At 46.6% G+C, this 17,271-nt stretch overlaps 1 protein-coding gene across 4 annotated transcripts in view; it reads right to left on the bottom strand.

The window, feature by feature from the left end:
- megf10 (multiple EGF-like-domains 10) overlaps window positions 1–17,271 on the bottom strand; it is a 61,155-nt gene that overhangs the window by 13,265 nt on the left and 30,619 nt on the right. For all 4 annotated transcript variants that reach the window (XM_056432745.1, XM_056432747.1, XM_056432744.1 and 1 more), the window contains 8 exons: window positions 16,634–16,726; window positions 9,693–9,939; window positions 8,924–9,044; window positions 8,249–8,385; window positions 4,762–4,974; window positions 3,292–3,466; window positions 2,424–2,544; window positions 1,742–1,905 (listed from right to left, as the gene is read on the bottom strand). In XM_056432745.1, the coding sequence (XP_056288720.1) occupies window positions 1,742–1,905; window positions 2,424–2,544; window positions 3,292–3,466; window positions 4,762–4,974; window positions 8,249–8,385; window positions 8,924–9,044; window positions 9,693–9,939; window positions 16,634–16,726 (1,271 nt within the window). The remainder of the gene's footprint in view (window positions 1–1,741; window positions 1,906–2,423; window positions 2,545–3,291; window positions 3,467–4,761; window positions 4,975–8,248; window positions 8,386–8,923; window positions 9,045–9,692; window positions 9,940–16,633; window positions 16,727–17,271) is intronic.

Raw genomic sequence — 17,271 nt, 5'->3', positions numbered from 1 at the left:
AAAAGTCCTGCCGAGATCAGGCTTCTCTCGGCGGCCACACAGCGTGCTGAGCGCCCGGCGCCCGGAGCTCAAAGGTCCCGCGAGCAGGACCTCAAATCTCCGTTGCATATCCTTATTAGGCTGAATCACGATAAACCGACCACAGATTTGATGCTTAAACTACTAACTTCTCGGCTGAAAACATCCTTAAATTACATTCCGTGACTCAACAACAGTAGTATTTAGAATGTACAGACAAGAATGCATAATAAACGCTGTTCGTCTACAGGTCCAAGTGCTAGGGATCGATTACTTCTGTCTTGCTCCCTGATTTGACCAATCCTGTTCAACAATGAGGTTCGGACCGCCCAGCTCATTTGAATATACGGACACGTAAATGTCACACATAAATAAATGAAGAAATACGTGTGGACACATAAATAGAGAAATAAATAAAAGAAGAAATACAGAAATGTAGAAATATATTTATTTAATGATGTCCTGTTGATTTATAACTTATATTTATTCATTCCTGTATTTATTTATTCATTTAAACATTTATTTAAGCATTTATTTAAGCATTTATCTATTTATTCCTATATTTATTCATGCATTCATTTATTTATTTATTTATACTTAAGTCATTTTGAGTCCTCCATAGGCAGGAGCACACAGTTTGTTGACCAGAACAGGTCACAATGTGTTTTTTATTTCTTTCATTTTTTGGGAATAGACAAATGGGTTTTGGATGAGGAACGTATTTCTTTGGTTTGTGTTGGAAGCCGTACGACTTTATGAATAAATAACCTTTCACATTTCAAACTGGACATTGCATCTGTTTATTGCACGTGTCAAAACTAAACCTCCAAGCAACCAGTGACCTTTATTGATAGGCAACAGAGTCACTACACCTTGTTTTACTTCCACGGCTCCGTGTGAGCAGTTTATATGATTCAAAGTGTACGAGAGGAGATGAAGTGCATCAGTACCAGAATCTATCTCCTCAGAACAACCCCGAGGGGACAGAGTGTGATGCACAGACATGTCGAGTGCTTGTAGGATAGGTCAGGATGTGTGCAGGCTGTAGAGTAACACCACATGATAGAAGCTGAGCCAATGGCCCACGAGGATACGGTAAGAACAAGAGACCCGCCCTCCTCTGCCTCTGATTGGCTAGAATTGGAGCCGTTTATTGCTGATAAGCATAGATTGGTGGAGGGTTGTTAGGGTACATGAGTTCCCCTTCAGATGTCAGGATGCTAGCTGTCTCATGTTGTGCTTTCGTTTATAATTACAATGTCCTCGATTATATCGGAGAAGTAAAACAAATACATTTTGTTGTGCATGTTGCCTGAAGTGGATGGATGAATATTCAAGGCTCGTGAAAATATCAACACTAGCAATAGCTGTGATTTGTATTGTTGAAAGGATAGAAGTAGAAAAGTCCATTTTTTATGCACTAGAGCGGGGATTCTTCCTCATTCACCTGGCAGCGCTTATTAATATTGATCATAATCCCCACGCCCTCTCACCTGGCAGCGCTTATTAATATTGATCATAATCCCCACGCCCTCTCACTTGGCAGCGCTTATTAATATTGATCATAATCCCCACGCCCTCTCACCTGGCAGCGCTTATTAATATTGATCATAATCCCCACGCCCTCTCACCTGGCAGCGCTTATTAATATTGATCATAATCCCCACGCCCTCTCACCTGGCATCGCTTATTAATATTGATCATAATCCCCACGCCCTCTCACCTGGCAGTGGTGGTGGCAGCGCTCTCCTCTCCAGCCCGGAGCGCAGGTACAGCGGCCGTCCAGCGCGTTGCACGCTCCTCCGTTGCCACACAGGCAGGTGAGGTTACAGCCCAGACCCCAGGTACCACTGGGGCAGTTGATGGAGCAGTCCACCCCATGCCACCCTGGGGAGACAGGGACGCACCGGGCTTAAGCACCACGACCAGCAGGATTAACCCTTTAGGAGCACAGCCGCTAAAACATTGCAAAGGTTTAAGACGGAGGTGCTAAGAGTGTATCTCCTAGACCACAAGAATGATGTTGGTTATAATAAAAAGTAAAACGCTTGTGAGAATACTTCAGATGTGTAACTATCAGCCTCTATATTACAGGTTAAGATGAAATAAAGACGGCACACAGCATGAATTAAAAGGTTTCAGCTGAAGTCTGAAGTAAACAAGTAGATTGGATCCAAAAGATTGAATAGAAAAGAAACATTGGGTTTCATCATGAGCGACTGATTCAAGGAAAACAAAGTGGTACCCTAGAGGCTGTAAATGGCACTGCATTCTTCCTGGTTGTGACATAGTTACATACTTTAAAGAATATACATTTTAGACATGAAATAACCATTCATACTACCGACATAATTCCATTGCACAAGTGCATTTCAATATGTTTCCTCTCTTCCTCCTCGGCTCACCTGGCTTGCAGGAGCAGGACCCGTCCACAGGCAAGCACTGGGCTCTGTTCTTGCAGCTGCAGCTGGAGGAGCAGTCCGCTCCGTGGGTTCCCGCCGGGCACGGCCCCGTGCAGTTGGGACCCTGAAGGGGGTCGAGATGCAGGAGGTGACGGGGTAGAACCGGCAGTGACATCACACATCCTTCATGAAACAAGCAGCTCAGCAGCTCCGGGGAAACGTGATCAGGTCATCTGCGGTATTACACCCTCAGGTGCCTCAACGCATGTTGTATTGTATCTCGTTTATTTAATCCATTACTTCTAAATAAAATACCTATTTGTGGTTTTAGGGGGCGGTTCATGCTGGATTTCCTGCGTACCTTCTTGGAGTCTTAACATTCCAGTGTGGGTGGTATCATCATATCATACAGAGCTAACAGACTGTAGCTGCAGACCCTGCACTGAAGCACTTGGATGGAAGGATTGTTGGTCCTTCAACGACAAGCCTGTAGAGTGAGATGTCTGTTTCTAGCTTTCGGGATGTATTATTGACCTTTTGGACAGAGCCGGGCTAGCTAGCGGTTTATGCTAAGCTATCGGTCAGCGGTAAGCTCATCCGGAATGGGCACACACAGGTGTAATGACACTTTAAGACATTTATTTATTCATTCATACATTTATGCTCAAAAACCATAAAAGAAAAACAGGCTGTAGTTCTTCCTGCTGCCACTGGGTGTCCCTAAAGAGCTACTGAAAGACGTGCTCAGTGCTAGTGAAGGTTTCAGGTCCTAAAGTGGGCCTGATGCTTAATCACACCCGCTGTCTACACCTCGGGAATGAACATGCTAGGTGGACCAAAGCACATCGTGACGTGATGTTTATCTGTTTACCGTGAAGCCCGGAGCGCAGACGCACTCCCCGCTCACGCTGCGGCAGTCCGCTCCGTTCTGGCACCGGCACACCTGCTGGCAGGACTCCCCGTAGAAGCCCGGGGTGCAGGTCTCGTTGCAGTCCAGGCCGGACCAGCCGGGCCGACACGAGCACTCCCCCGACATCGGGTGGCAGCTGGGGGGAGAGAGGACCGCCTGGTGACGTCGTTCTTCATTGTTCTTCAGTCATTGCTCAGACTGTGTAGGCCTGTTGTTGCCTCTTGGATTTGGGGTCCCTAACTTGCAGAACCAGGGGCAGTGACTAGTAAGGGTTCATGAACAACACACACTCATACGCCGAGGGGAGGAGCTACATCAGGACCGACGGACACAAACACGAAGAGAGTCGGCACAGTCCGAGAGAAAAAGGGAAACACCATTTCTTTTAAAAGACCACATGGTCGTCCTGAGAAGCAGAACTCTGAGAGGTTCTAGTCCACATAGTGGAGCACAGAGTACTGGTGCAGGTGAAAGTGACTGAAGGCCTGCAGGTCGGAGGTCGTCTGCAGTCACACAGGCCTGTGACAGCTGGCCCACCTGACACAGCGCTCCCATTGAGGAGCATGGGAACAGCTGTTCACACACACACACACACACACAGCTGTGTTACTGGACGACTGGCCTGCGGGCTCAGCTGCCTCAGGGTCAGCCGCCATCGTGACAAACGGGCAACAGGCAACACGGGAATGCTGCTGACCGCAGGAAGAAAAACCTCCAGCCTGTTTTTCCAGATGTTAAAACTCGGGAACATTAAATTGATCCCATCTCCTGGAGCGCGGCCTCCATTCCCTCGGCCTCCATTCCCCCGGCCTCCATTCCCCGGCCTCCATTCCCCCGGCCTCCATTCCTCCGGCCTCCATTCCCCAGGCCTCCATTCCTCCGGCCTCCATTCCCCGGCCTCCATTCCCCGGCCTCCATACCCTCGGCCTCCATTCCCCGGCCTCCATTCCCCGGCCTCCATACCCTCGGCCTCCATTCCCCCGGCCTCCATACCCTCGGCCTCCATTCCCCCGGCCTCCATTCCCCGGCCTCCATTCCTCCGGCCTCCATTCCCCGGCCTCCATACCCTCGGCCTCCATTCCCCCGGCCTCCATACCCTCGGCCTCCATTCCCCGGCCTCCATTCCCCGGCCTCCATTCCCCAGCCTCCATTCCCCCCGCCTCCATTCCTCGGCCTCCATTCCCCGGCCTCCATTCCCCCGGCCTCCATTCCCTCGGCCTCCATTCCCCCGCCTCCATTCCCCCGGCCTCCATTCCCCGGCCTCCATTTCCCCAGCCTCCATTCCCTCCGGCCTCCATTCCTCGGCCTCCATTCCCCGGCCTCCATACCCTCAGCCTCCATTCCTCGGCCTCCATTCCCCGGCCTCCATACCCTCAGCCTCCATTCCCCCGGCCTCCATTCCTCCGGCCTCCATTCCCCCGGCCTCCGTACCTGCGCGTGTTGCCGGCGTGGCACGGGCACTTCCTGTCGCAGCGGAGGCCGTAGCGTCCCTCGGGGCACAGCCGCTCGTGGCACGCGGCGCCGCCGTAGCCGGGCTCACACGCACAGCGGCCGTCGGCGTGGTGACACTTCCCCCCGTTCTCACAGCGGCACGTCAGAGCGCAGCCGGCACCGAACGAGCCCACCGGACACTCGTCCTGGCAGCTGGAGAGAGAGAGAGAGAGAGAGGGGGAGAGAGAGAGAGAGTGATGGAGAGAGAGAGAGAGAGAGAGAGAGGGAGAGTGATGGAGAGAGAGAGAGAGAGGGAGAGAGAGGGGGAGGGGGGAGAGAGAGAGGTAGAGTGATGGAGAGAGAGAGAGGAGAGAGAGAGAGAGAGAGGAGAGAGAGAGGAGAGAGAGAGGAGGGGAGAGAGAGAGAGGAGAGAGAGAGAGGAGAGAGAGAGGAGAGAGAGGAGAGAGAGGGAGAGAGAGAGAGGAGAGAGAGAGAGAGAGAGAGAGAGAGAGAGAGGGGAGAGAGAGAGAGAGGTGGAGAGAGAGAGAGAGAGAGAGAGACAGAGAGAGAGAGGGAGAGAGAGAGAGGAGGAGAGAGAGAGGGGGAGAGAGAGAGAGGGAGAGAGAGAGAGAGAGAGAGAGAGGGGGGAGAGAGAGAGGGAGAGAGAGAGGGAGGGAGGGAGGGAGGGAGGGAGGGAGGGAGGGAGGGAGAGAGAGAGGGAGAGAGAGAGAGAGAGAGAGGCGGTCAGTGTCAGGCCCAGGTCCTGCTCCTCAGTTAAAGACCCTGAACGCACCACGCTAAACATTCAGAAGACTTCAGGTTGTGACTCGTGGTTTGAGGTCGTGTCCCTGGAGGAAGCAGCGCTGAGGAGTTATCGTAAATAATTGTAAAATAAAAACCTGTAAATGTTGCATTTATCTTTTTGCATCGTCAGAAAGTAAAACATCGTCTTCTATTTCCGTCCCGCTGATAATGGAAATGATGTCATTTGAACGTGAACTCCCTTATGCTTTTATTGTGGAGGCAACAGGAAGTGGTGAGATTAGACTGTTAGGCATCAACCTCTGGGTTCCATGAATATCCAACTAATAATAATAATACTTTGAGTTTGTAGACACTCCAAGACGCTTGATGACAACGCGAGATAGATTTATAGATGATGGATCATATAGATGCAGCTATAGATCAACGACACCCTGAATAACTCGTCACATGCTCTCCAGATGTGTCCTCTGTATCGGTGCCTTTGGGGCTCGGTGAGGGCTCCACAGCTCCCTCTGGGTCCAGGACCATCACACTGCGCTGGTTAATCTGAACGTCTCGTTCCCAGAGGACCGTCTCCCAGGGCAACGCGGCCCGTCGGGTTCGGGCGTGGCCCGCCGGCTCCTCCACAGGGCCGCGCCGGGACGTCCGGCTTCCCAGAAGCCCTCATTTAGTCCCGAGGGGCTATTCCCGTCCCGCCGCCGGTCCCTCTAAGTATACGCTGCGTGGCTCCCACACGGTTAATTACACGGAGCCGCGTGGCGTCGGCTTCACGGTTCTCTCTGGAGGAAGAGGAGGAGCGGCGGCGTGCAGAGGGCTCACAGCGTGTGATGCTGCTGCACGCTCCAGCAGGCCAGGCGGAATAATAATAATATGAATAATATGAATAATAATAATAGTACACTGATGATGAGCACCTAACATCCTAAACAAAAAGTAACGAGGAACTGAAGCTGTATAATAATGACCTGAATGAGTGTGAGTAGAACTTTAGAGAAACTCTAAATGTAAATACTTCAGTGAACCTACGTACCCTGCAGTACTCGAGTATATATATATATATATATATATGTGTACATGTATATGTGCATATACTGTATATATATAAATATATATATATATGTGTATGTACATATACTGTATATACATATATATATATATGTGTACATGTATATGTGCATATACTGTATATATATAAATATATATATATATATGTGTATGTACATATACTGTATATACATATATATATTTACGTATATCTACATATACGTATATCTACATATACGTATATAAAAGTATATGTACATATATATACACATATATACTTGAGTATACTTGAGTATATATGTATATATGTACATATTTACATGTATAAGTACATAAACTGTATATATACATATATACAGTATATATAAGTAAATTTATATATATAATAGTATATTTATATATAAATATGTATATATATATATTTATTTATAAATATATATGTACAAATAAGAATATATATTTGTATATACATATGTATATACATATATTTATATATATATATTTAAATATGTATATATATATAAACATATATATTTATATATAAATATATTTATATATAAACATGTTTATACATACATAGATATGTATATCTACATATATATACACATACACATTTACATATATATATATATATATATATATACACACATGTATGCTGACAGCTCAAGTTCTGGCCACTGTGTTTTTATTTTATTGTCAATCAGCACCTCGAGCTGTGATGTCACCGACCTTAAGAAGCTGCATATTTAACATCGTTGTTTTTAAGATGGTGGTTTGTGGTTTCTGCTCCAGGAAGCCGTGCTCATGTAAACGTGCCTCACTTCTTCTCGGTGGTGAAACACCCCTTCACCCATCCTTAAGGGAAGCTTTTATTTTGAAGGCGCCTTCAGGCGGCGAGTGAGTATTTTGACACATAAGTGCTGGTGGAAACCAGCGTGAATTACAGGGACTCGCTATTCCAAAAGCAGAATGTGGCATTCATTGTTTTATTTTAGAAGAGCTGATTCAGATTCAAATGCTGTGAAACATGGTAGAATTATGATTCTTTATGTTTTTGGATTTTGGATTTCTTGTATTATTATTTCTATGGAATAACTACAACCTTTAACTTCCGGTTTGCTTACTGTATATTTTCAATGTTCACTTCATGTTTTTATTATAATTTTTATATATTTATTTTAATTTAACAAATTAACAAGACAGGACTTTAAGGATACAATAATAGGAATAATAGGAAGGGAGAAAGAAAAGGGTTGAAGACTAACAAAAAACAGACCAAAAAATAAATAATAATAATTAGAAAAAAGTCTTGAATTGTTCCTGTTTTAGATTTATTTTATCTTTGAACTAGTTTGTACTTTTCTTAAACCACAACATCTGCTTCTGGATGCAGATTCGTGGTTCTGTTTATTCACCATTCAGAGAGAAGTACAAGAACCAATGAGTGCCAACAAACTGCAGTTCTTCAAAATGGCCACAGGGGGCAGACTCCGAAAATTTAGTCAATTTCCATAGAAGAAATAAATTTTTACAGCCTGGTGCAAAAAACTGTTTTTTCCAAAAAGCATTCCATGGGATATATACATATATATATATGTATATATGTGTGTAAAATATGAATTTATTGAGTGCCTTTAAAGTATAGTATATATTTATAAACATATGCCGGTCGTCTTACCGCTCTCCGGTGTAGCCGGGGCTGCACACACACTGACCAGACGACCGCACACAGAAGCCGTCGTTGTGACACTGACACTCCTGAGAACAGTTCTGTCCAAACCTGCCCCGCGGACACGGCTGACCACACACGGAACCCTGAACACAACACAGAGAACACCCTGAACACATCACAGAACACACGGGACCCTGAACACATCACAGAACACACTGGACCCTGAACACATCACAGAACACACGGAACCCTGAACACATCACAGAACACACTGGACCCTGAACACAACACAGAGAACACGGAACCCTGAACACAACACAGAACACACTGGACCCTGAACACAACACAGAGAACACCCTGAACACATCACAGAACACACTGGACCCTGAACACATCACAGAACACACGGAACCCTGAACACATCACAGAGAACACACTGGACCCTGAACACAACAAGAGAACACACTGGACCCTGAACACATCACAGAGAACACACTGGACCCTGAACACAACACAGAACACACTGGAGCCTGAACACAACACAGAGAACACCCTGAACACATCACAGAGAACACACTGGACCCTGAACACAACACAGAACACACTGGACCCCGAACACAACACAGAACATAGTGGACCCTGAACACATCACAGAGAACACCCTGTGTGTGTGTGTCCTACCATCCATCCTGCGGGACAGGAGCACTCTCCGGTCACGTGGTGACACACTCCTCCGCTCTGACATGGACATCTCTCCTCACACTGCTGCCCGTGTTTCCCTGGAGGACACAGGTCCTCACAGCTGGAGGGAAGCCGAGACACCGGTTATTCTCTGCGTGCTGTCATATGAAAGTTGTTTTTCTATTTTTGGTGAGTTGTTCCTGATCCGATGTGAGGTCAAAGGTCAGGGATGTCGTATGTGTACAGATTGTAAAGCCCTCTGAGGAGAGATTTTGGGCTTCATAAAATAAACTTAATTGAATAAAATCCTAAAAAAAACTCATGGTTCTGTAAGTATTATGTAACTTGTATTTTTGGTTCAAAATTACAAGTTATTATTTAGTATAATCAATGCCATGAGACAGAGAGAGAGGGAAAGAGAGGGAGAGAGAAAAGAGGGAGGGAGACAGAGAGAGAGAGTGAGAGGGAGAGAAGAGGGAGAGAGAAAAAAGAGAGTGAGAAGAGGGAGAGGGAGAGAGAAGATGGAGAAATAGAAAAGAGGGGGAGAGAGAGAGAGAGAGAGAGAGAGAGAGTGAGACTGTCTGTTCACAGCTCATCAGACTGCTGGACTTGTGATTATTTTATTATATTTAGTGTTTTTCACGATCTGGACCGTGAGTCTGAAATGAAAGTGTGATGCGATATGAAATGATGTGTGCAGGTCAACAGGTGAGCTGGCCCTCAGGCAGTGGAAGACCTCAACGGATCAGATCCTCTCACTCTGACTCACAACGCTCCGGTGTATCCCGGGGAGCACTTGCATTCTCCGGTGCCGTGGTGGCAGGCGGCTCCGTTCCGGCACTGGCATTTCTGCTGGCACCCGTTGCCGTAGGCGCCCGCCTCGCACGGGGCCTCGCAGCGCCAGCCCCGGTACCCCGGCGAGCAGACGCAGGCGCCGGTGATGGGGTTGCACAGCGCGCCGTTCTGGCACTGGCACCGGCTGCTGCAGTGGGGACCCCAGTGGGTACTGTCACAGGCTGGAAGACAAGGAGCGAGGTCATGTCATCTTAAAAGGTAGGATGGGAACCAGTTGTAGTACCATCTTACCCCACTAGAGAGCTTGTAGTACCATGTTACCCCACTAGAGAGCTTGTAGTACCATATTACTCCACTAGAGGGCTTGTAGTACCATGTTACCCCACTAGAGAGCTTGTAGTACCATATTGCCCCACTAGAGAGCTTGTAGTACAATGTTACCCCACTAGAGAGCTTGTGGTACCATATCACCCCACTAGAGAGCTTGTAGGACCATATTGACCCACTAGAGAGCTTGTAGTACCATATTACCCCACTAGAGAGCTTGTAGTTTTAGGATACACTAAGCACCTACCTATAGCTTTAAGTTACAGAAAGTAATAATATGTCGCATATTGCACATGATGAGGCAGTGTTGGGATATAGAGACTCTGTGAGTGGGTCCAGAACCTTTTACAACCTCCAAAGGAATCTGACTGTAAAGTGCTTGATGGATGGTGCTGTTGTGAAGCACGGTATACTTTATAGTTGATTATCCAGATTATAGGTTCTACATTTCCCTTATTATAACCAAACCCATTAAAAGGCCTAAACCAACAATTTGTTGGTCCATCTCTCAAAGACTTCTCAAAGGTTTCTCAAAGATTTCTTAAATACTTCTTAAATACTTCTCAAAGGCTTCTCAAAAACTCCTCAAAGACTTCCCTGTCCCGTCCGTCTGGTAGAGATACGCCACGTGGCAACGCTAATGTGGTCTTTCTGATATAAGAGCTGGATAACACACAAATATGTCATTTTATTTTTGAGACTCTTAAATGGGGACAAAAGCTAAAAGTAAAAACTATTGTTCTCTTGGTAATTCCATTACCCTCTTTCCATTGGCTCCCTTTGGCTCTGGATCTTTCTGATAACTTTCAAGTCTTCACTTGAGATGGTTTACGTGTGAATCCATTCTAATCCATTACGAGCCTGAACCACATCTAAGATCCGGCTCCGAGCCGTGGGCCACCACACACTGAAGCCGGCCAATCATCACTCACATGAAAACACATCTGATTATACAAGCAGTCAAAGTCAATAACCTTCGGGATGAGACCTGAAACCACCTCATTAACCTTCAGCCTTAATCAGACCACACCTCATTACCCATGAGCCAGCTCTGCCGATGGAAGCTTCTACCACGCGTAACCGCAGTAAACTGGTCAATCTGAGAATGTGTTGGTTCTAGACGCCACGTCTCGACCAATCAGGGCCGGGCGATGACTGGGGGGCTAAATGGGAGTCGGGAAGGTTTACAGTGGCTGCCAGAACCTTTCATTATGGGACTCTGCATCATGGACGTCTATATTAAGCTCGGGGGAAAGTGAGGAAGACAGAAATTGAAGGTTTAGATAAAGACTTTTAGAACGTACACAAGGTACTTTACTGTCGCGAAGTTGTTAGCTAACGGTTTAGCGGCTAGGTCATTAGCCCCTGAAGGATCGTTCTAGTTTGTGTGAACTGTCTCTTTTAAGAGCTTTGACCAACATCAGTATTGATTATAATAACACTGCATACACCAAAGTATCTGATCCAATCTAAGCAAACTCCACAACCTCAGACATCGGTCAGATTTCTATGCGTTGTATAGACGTCTACGTCCAACACACCTTCTGGGTCACGTTGGCTGACTGAACTACAGTCAGTATACAGTGGGTCGTCTTCTGGCTACTTGAGTACAACCTTTGTCTGGCTGCTCGTGATTCTGATCCAGTTGAGTGACGTCACTATGTTAACAAATCAAGATTAAGAGGAATACACTCAAAAGGTTCTTTTTTCATTTCAGTTGGCCGACAAACGTCTGACAAACCTCTCACTGTCTCCGTCCACTGACTTTGATTTCAAGGTTTTCCAAGGTCAAGAAACCCGGTGACGTTGGGCAACGTTGTTCATGTGGATGCTGCACAACAGATAATCTGAGAAATATCATTTTTAATTTGTCTCTCCAGATGTGAACTGGTCGACCATCAGTCCAAAAGCTTCTGTCTTGAACTTCCTCTCAGTCTAAACTCAACAGCTGGCTAGTAAATGTCGATGGCATCCTGCAGGCTGGGGCTGGTCCACTAGTATAGTCAGGAATAGCTGCAGGAACAGGAAGTGATGCAGTGAAGTGTGTCTTGACTGAAGTGTGTTGAGCAGTTCGGAGAAGCCACATGGCGGGACGACTCAAATTAAAGACCGCAGCTAAAAAGAAACCCGCTTTCAAAGGGGCTGATTTCATATAACAATCGTACAATACATGTTATTCAGGACACGTTTGTTTAAATCAATTCCTTGAGTTCAGTCGTGCGTGTTCCTTTAAGGAATAACTCACGATGGCTGTGGTCCCTTCAAGTAAACACGACACAGGAGAACTTTGGATTTCTGAAAGTTCAGTTTTCACAAATCTTTGATGGCCCTGTATTTCATAAAAATACAACATCTCCCCCCCCGACTCTCCTTTTAGCTTAGCTGTTGGCCTCCTTCAGGGTCAAAAGAAGAATATATTATCACAATATATTGAACACAATGAAACCATTTCCCTCCTTCACATGTTTTTTTTATCAAAACACAATATTCTGCTTCTATTTGTTGGCGTTAATTCTTTCAAATTCAACATTTACACTTTACAGTCCTCCAAAAACAAGACGTTGGATGTATTTAGATGTTTTGGTTACTGTCGGGAATCTCGGGATGCTTCTCAGATAAATCGCAGATGCTAGCTTTAAGTTAATATTCTTATTGCTCATGATTGTCACATTGCTATGAACATGTGGTTTGAGTAACGATGCACTTCTGTGGAGCTCCTCTCCTCCGGTGTGTCGGTGCTCCGCCGGTGAGGAACACGAGCGGCTTCAGCCATTCAAGTGGTTAGCGAGCTCCTTTCAGCAGCTTCACTCTGACCCCATTAAAAAGGAGAGTAGAGTTCTTCCTCTTCCTCCGGCGGTCCGGCACAGTGCGGCAGACAAAGAGGAGGAGATTAGAGATAATGAGAAGCCCGCGTGAACCCTCCTCCCACCGGGTACCTTTGTGAAACCTGACCCAGATTGAAGAAGGGCCAAAAGTCCGAAGAACAGACTGTTCTCTGATTGGTCGATTCAAGAGAAGCGAACAAGAGAGACGGCACTGTGCCCGAGGTCACGAGGCTGATTATCCAATGGAGAATAACGATGATGAAGAATAACGACGATGAAGAATAACTACGATGAAGAATAACTATGATGAAGAATAACTACGATGAAGAATAACTACGATGAAGAATAACTATGATGAAGAATAACTATGATGAAGAATAACTACGATGAAGAATAACTATGATGAAGAATAACTGATGAAGAATAACTACCATGAAGAATAACTGCAACCCAGAATAACTACAACCCAGAATAACTACAACCCAGAATAACTCCAAATACAAAGACAGGGTGAGTCACAACAAGTCATGAACAACAAGAAGCTCCGTGGCTCCGGGGCCACGGCGCTCGGCTCGGTTTGAAGAGCCGGAGCAGTAACTGGAGCCGCCAGTTGTTGAGGCTCTGACTGTCCTCACTGGAGGGGGGGGGGGGGGGTCATGCTCCCCCTTCATTGGGCGATTAGCCGGTTGGCGCGGTGCACTCATGGGAACCGACCACGTCTTCCACACCCACACGCCGGGTTCACACGGAGGGAAAACATCTGGAGCGTTCAGACGGCTTCGTGAGATTTGTGTTGTTATTATAAACTATCTGATCAAGATGTTCGTCTCCAGGACTGTGAACGTCTTCTTTAAGATCCACTTCCTGTTTCCAGGACTGTAAACGTCTTCCTTAAGATCCACTTCCTGTTTCCAGGACTGTGAACGTCTTCTTTAAGATCCACTTCCTGTTTCCAGGACTGTGAACGTCTTCTTTAAGATCCACTTCCTGTTTCCAGGACTGTGAACGTCTTCCTTAAGATCCACTTCCTGTTTCCAGGACTGTGAACGTCTTCCTTAAGATCCACTTCCTGTTTCCAGGACTGTGAAGGTCTTCTTTAAGATCCACTTCCTGTTTCCAGGACTGTGAACGTCTTCCTTAAGATCCACTTCCTGTTTCCAGGACTGTGAACGTCTTCTTTAAGATCCACTTCCTGTTTCCAGGACTGTGAACGTCTTCTTTAAGATCCACTTCCTGTTTCCAGGACTGTGAACGTCTTCTTTAAGATCCACTTCCTGTTTCCAGGACTGTGAACGTCTTCCTTAAGATCCACTTCCTGTTTCCAGGACTGTGAACGTCTTCCTTAAGATCCACTTCCTGTTTCCAGGACTGTGAACGTCTTCCTTAAGATCCACTTCCTGTTTCCAGGACTGTGAACGTCTTCCTTAAGATCCACTTCCTGTTTCCAGGACTGTAAACGACTTCTTTAAGATCCACTTCCTGTTTCCAGGACTGTGAATGTCTTCCTTAAGATCCACTTCCTGTTTCCAGGACTGTGAACGTCTTCTTTAAGATCCACTTCCTGTTTCCAGGACTGTGAACGTCTTCCTTGAGATAAACTTTGATGTGACGAAACATAAACAGAGACTCTAAGATAAACAGCTGGTGTTGTTTTCTAGTTTTCGATGTTCTCCCAGCAGCTTGTTGTTGTTGTTGTTGTTGTTGTTGTTGTGTGTTCTGAATCACGAGCTGCAGCCTCAGGTCACCTCCTACCAAAAGATTCTCTACTCTTATTATTCCTGCTGCTCCTCGACCCCCCCCCCTTTCCCCAAACTGACCCTCAGACATGTTGTTGGTGCTCGCTGACCTGAAGCACGCCGATGGGACCCGAGCCTCCGGGGCTTCTTGAGGAAACACGTTAGTGAAGGAAAAGGAGGCGGAGTAACGAAAGAGAGCCGATGAAGAACAGGTGCTGCTCCCGAATCCATCAGTACGAGTAAAACATGGAGCAACCGCACACACTGACACATGCACACGGGAAAAATAAGGTTCTTTAAGAGGCTTTGTGGTTCTACGAAGAACCATCGCCCACTGAAGAACCATGTTCTCCTTTGAGACACCTTTAGAGGTTCTTTGAAGAGCCGATAAGGAAATGGTTCTTTAAAGAACCCTGGTTTGAAGGTCCTTGTGAGGCCTACTGGGGCCTTGAGGGTTCTGGTGGGGCCTAGTGGGGCCCAGGGGAACCCGGGACCCAGACACAACAATAAGCCCCTTTCATTACAGGCTGAAACTGAAGCCAGCGGGCCCCACCCTGAGGGCTCCTCACCGCCACGTCGGCCTGCACAGGCTCACCAGCAGAGGACAGCCAATGGGCTGCCGGCAGCTTTCTGGTGATAACTGGATCGTCGTGGGAACGTCTTCTCCCATTGGCTGGAATCCTCCAGAGGTTATTAACACATGTTGAGCATCAGAGCCGCAGCAGAGGCTCCGCCTGATACCCCCAACAGGCCTGATACCCCCAATAGGCCTGATACCCCCAACAGACCTGATACACCAACAGACCTGATACCCCCAACAGACCTGATACCCTGATACCACCAACGGGCCTGATACCCCCAACAGGCCTGATACCCCCAACAGGCCTGATACCCCCAACAGACCTGATACCCGCAACAGGCCTGATACCCTGATACCACCAACGGGCCTGATACCCCCAACGGACCTGATACCCCCAACAGGCCTGATACCCTGATACCCCCAACGGACCTGATACCCTGATACCCCCAACAGGCCTGATACCCTGATCCCCCAACAGGCCTGATACCCTGATACCCCCAACGGACCTGATACCCCCAACAGGCCTGATACCCTGATACCCCCAACGGACCTGATACCCTGATACCCCCAACAGGCCTGATACCCTGATACCCCCAACAGGCCTGATACCCTGATACCCCCAACGGACCTGATACCCCCAACAGGCCTGATACCCTGATACCCCCAACAGGCCTGATACCCTGATACCCCCAACGGACCTGATACCCTGATACCCCCAACAGGCCTGATACCCTGATACCCCCAACGGACCTGATACCCTGATACCCCCAACGGACCTGATACCCTGATACCCCCAACAGGCCTGATACCCTGATACCCCCAACAGGATTTTTATTTCTTACTTACTTTTAATAGTATTTATCAATTACTTTTAGTGGTTTTTATTACTTACTTTGAATAGTTATTATTATATAATTTTAATAGTTTTTATTACTTACTTTTAATGGTTTTTATTACTTATTTGTAATAGTTTTTATTACGTATCTTTAATGTAATGTACTGTAGCTCTGCATTGTGTATATTTTGTGTTCTTCTTACCACATATACTGTTGAAGTGTCTCATCCTGTACTGTTTGTTATTGTTTTATGTTTGTTATTGTTTTATGTTTATTATTGTTTATGTTTATTATGGTCTGTTAAGGGACTACAGATGCAAATTAGCTGTGTAGCTACAATCTGGTCCAGAGCATCAAATGGAGACATTTATGTTTTAACTGTAGATTTTAAATAAAGATAATTATAATAAAAGTGATGTGAGCGTGTCTAAAAAGCCCGCCATGAGAACAAACTGTTTCTCTGCTGTGACTGTTGGTGCAGCGCAGCAGTCGGTAAGACGACACTGCGGCCTGTTTTTCCTCTTGTGCTTTCACAGTCACACACACACACACAGTCACACACACACACACACACACACACTCTCACAGACAGCAGCAGCTGGAGGACTTACCACTGGAGCAGTTGGAGCCCCCCCAGCCCGGCTCACACTGGCAGGTGTTGGGGGCCATGCAGCGGCCGTGGACGCAGCTCGCCGCGCAGTGAGCTGCAGGAGACACGGTTAACACATCAGCACACTCATAAATACTTTATATATATATTAATACACATGTCTGCTACCCCTGTCGGAGCTGTAGGATGAAGATGTGTTGGGTTGGATTCGTTGAGACGTCTGAAGACTTTGTTTTGAAGCTGGTCACTCGAGGTGTAATTCATCATTTCACCACTAAGATATTTAAACTGTGAAATACCCGGATAGTTTACAAGAGAGCACTTTGATTTGAACAGTTTGAATCAGTGGAGCTGCTGAGTGAACCGCCACTTAGATGAAATGTGACGCTGCGTGTGGAGAAAAGTCAAAAGCCGTCACAGAGACTCGTCCAGGCCGTCTGCAGGGAGAGCGCCACGGGGAGGAGTGAATGACATCAAGGCAACAATCTTTGTTTTCAACATGTCTATTGATTTTAATGATCGATGATTGTACTTGTGTGTACTTGTGTGTACTGTGAGTCTGTGTGTGATGATGATGCATATTGTGTTTACAGTGTTTCAAAGTTGAGACTCTCGGGGCGACATGTGATGTCTGCTGAC

This window comes from Pseudoliparis swirei, chromosome 15, assembly GCF_029220125.1.
Source record: "Pseudoliparis swirei isolate HS2019 ecotype Mariana Trench chromosome 15, NWPU_hadal_v1, whole genome shotgun sequence".
In the NCBI taxonomy this organism is placed as follows: Eukaryota; Metazoa; Chordata; class Actinopteri; order Perciformes; family Liparidae; genus Pseudoliparis; species Pseudoliparis swirei.
The sequence above is the reverse complement of the archived record's forward strand: the minus strand, read 5'-3'. Positions and strand labels throughout refer to the sequence as shown.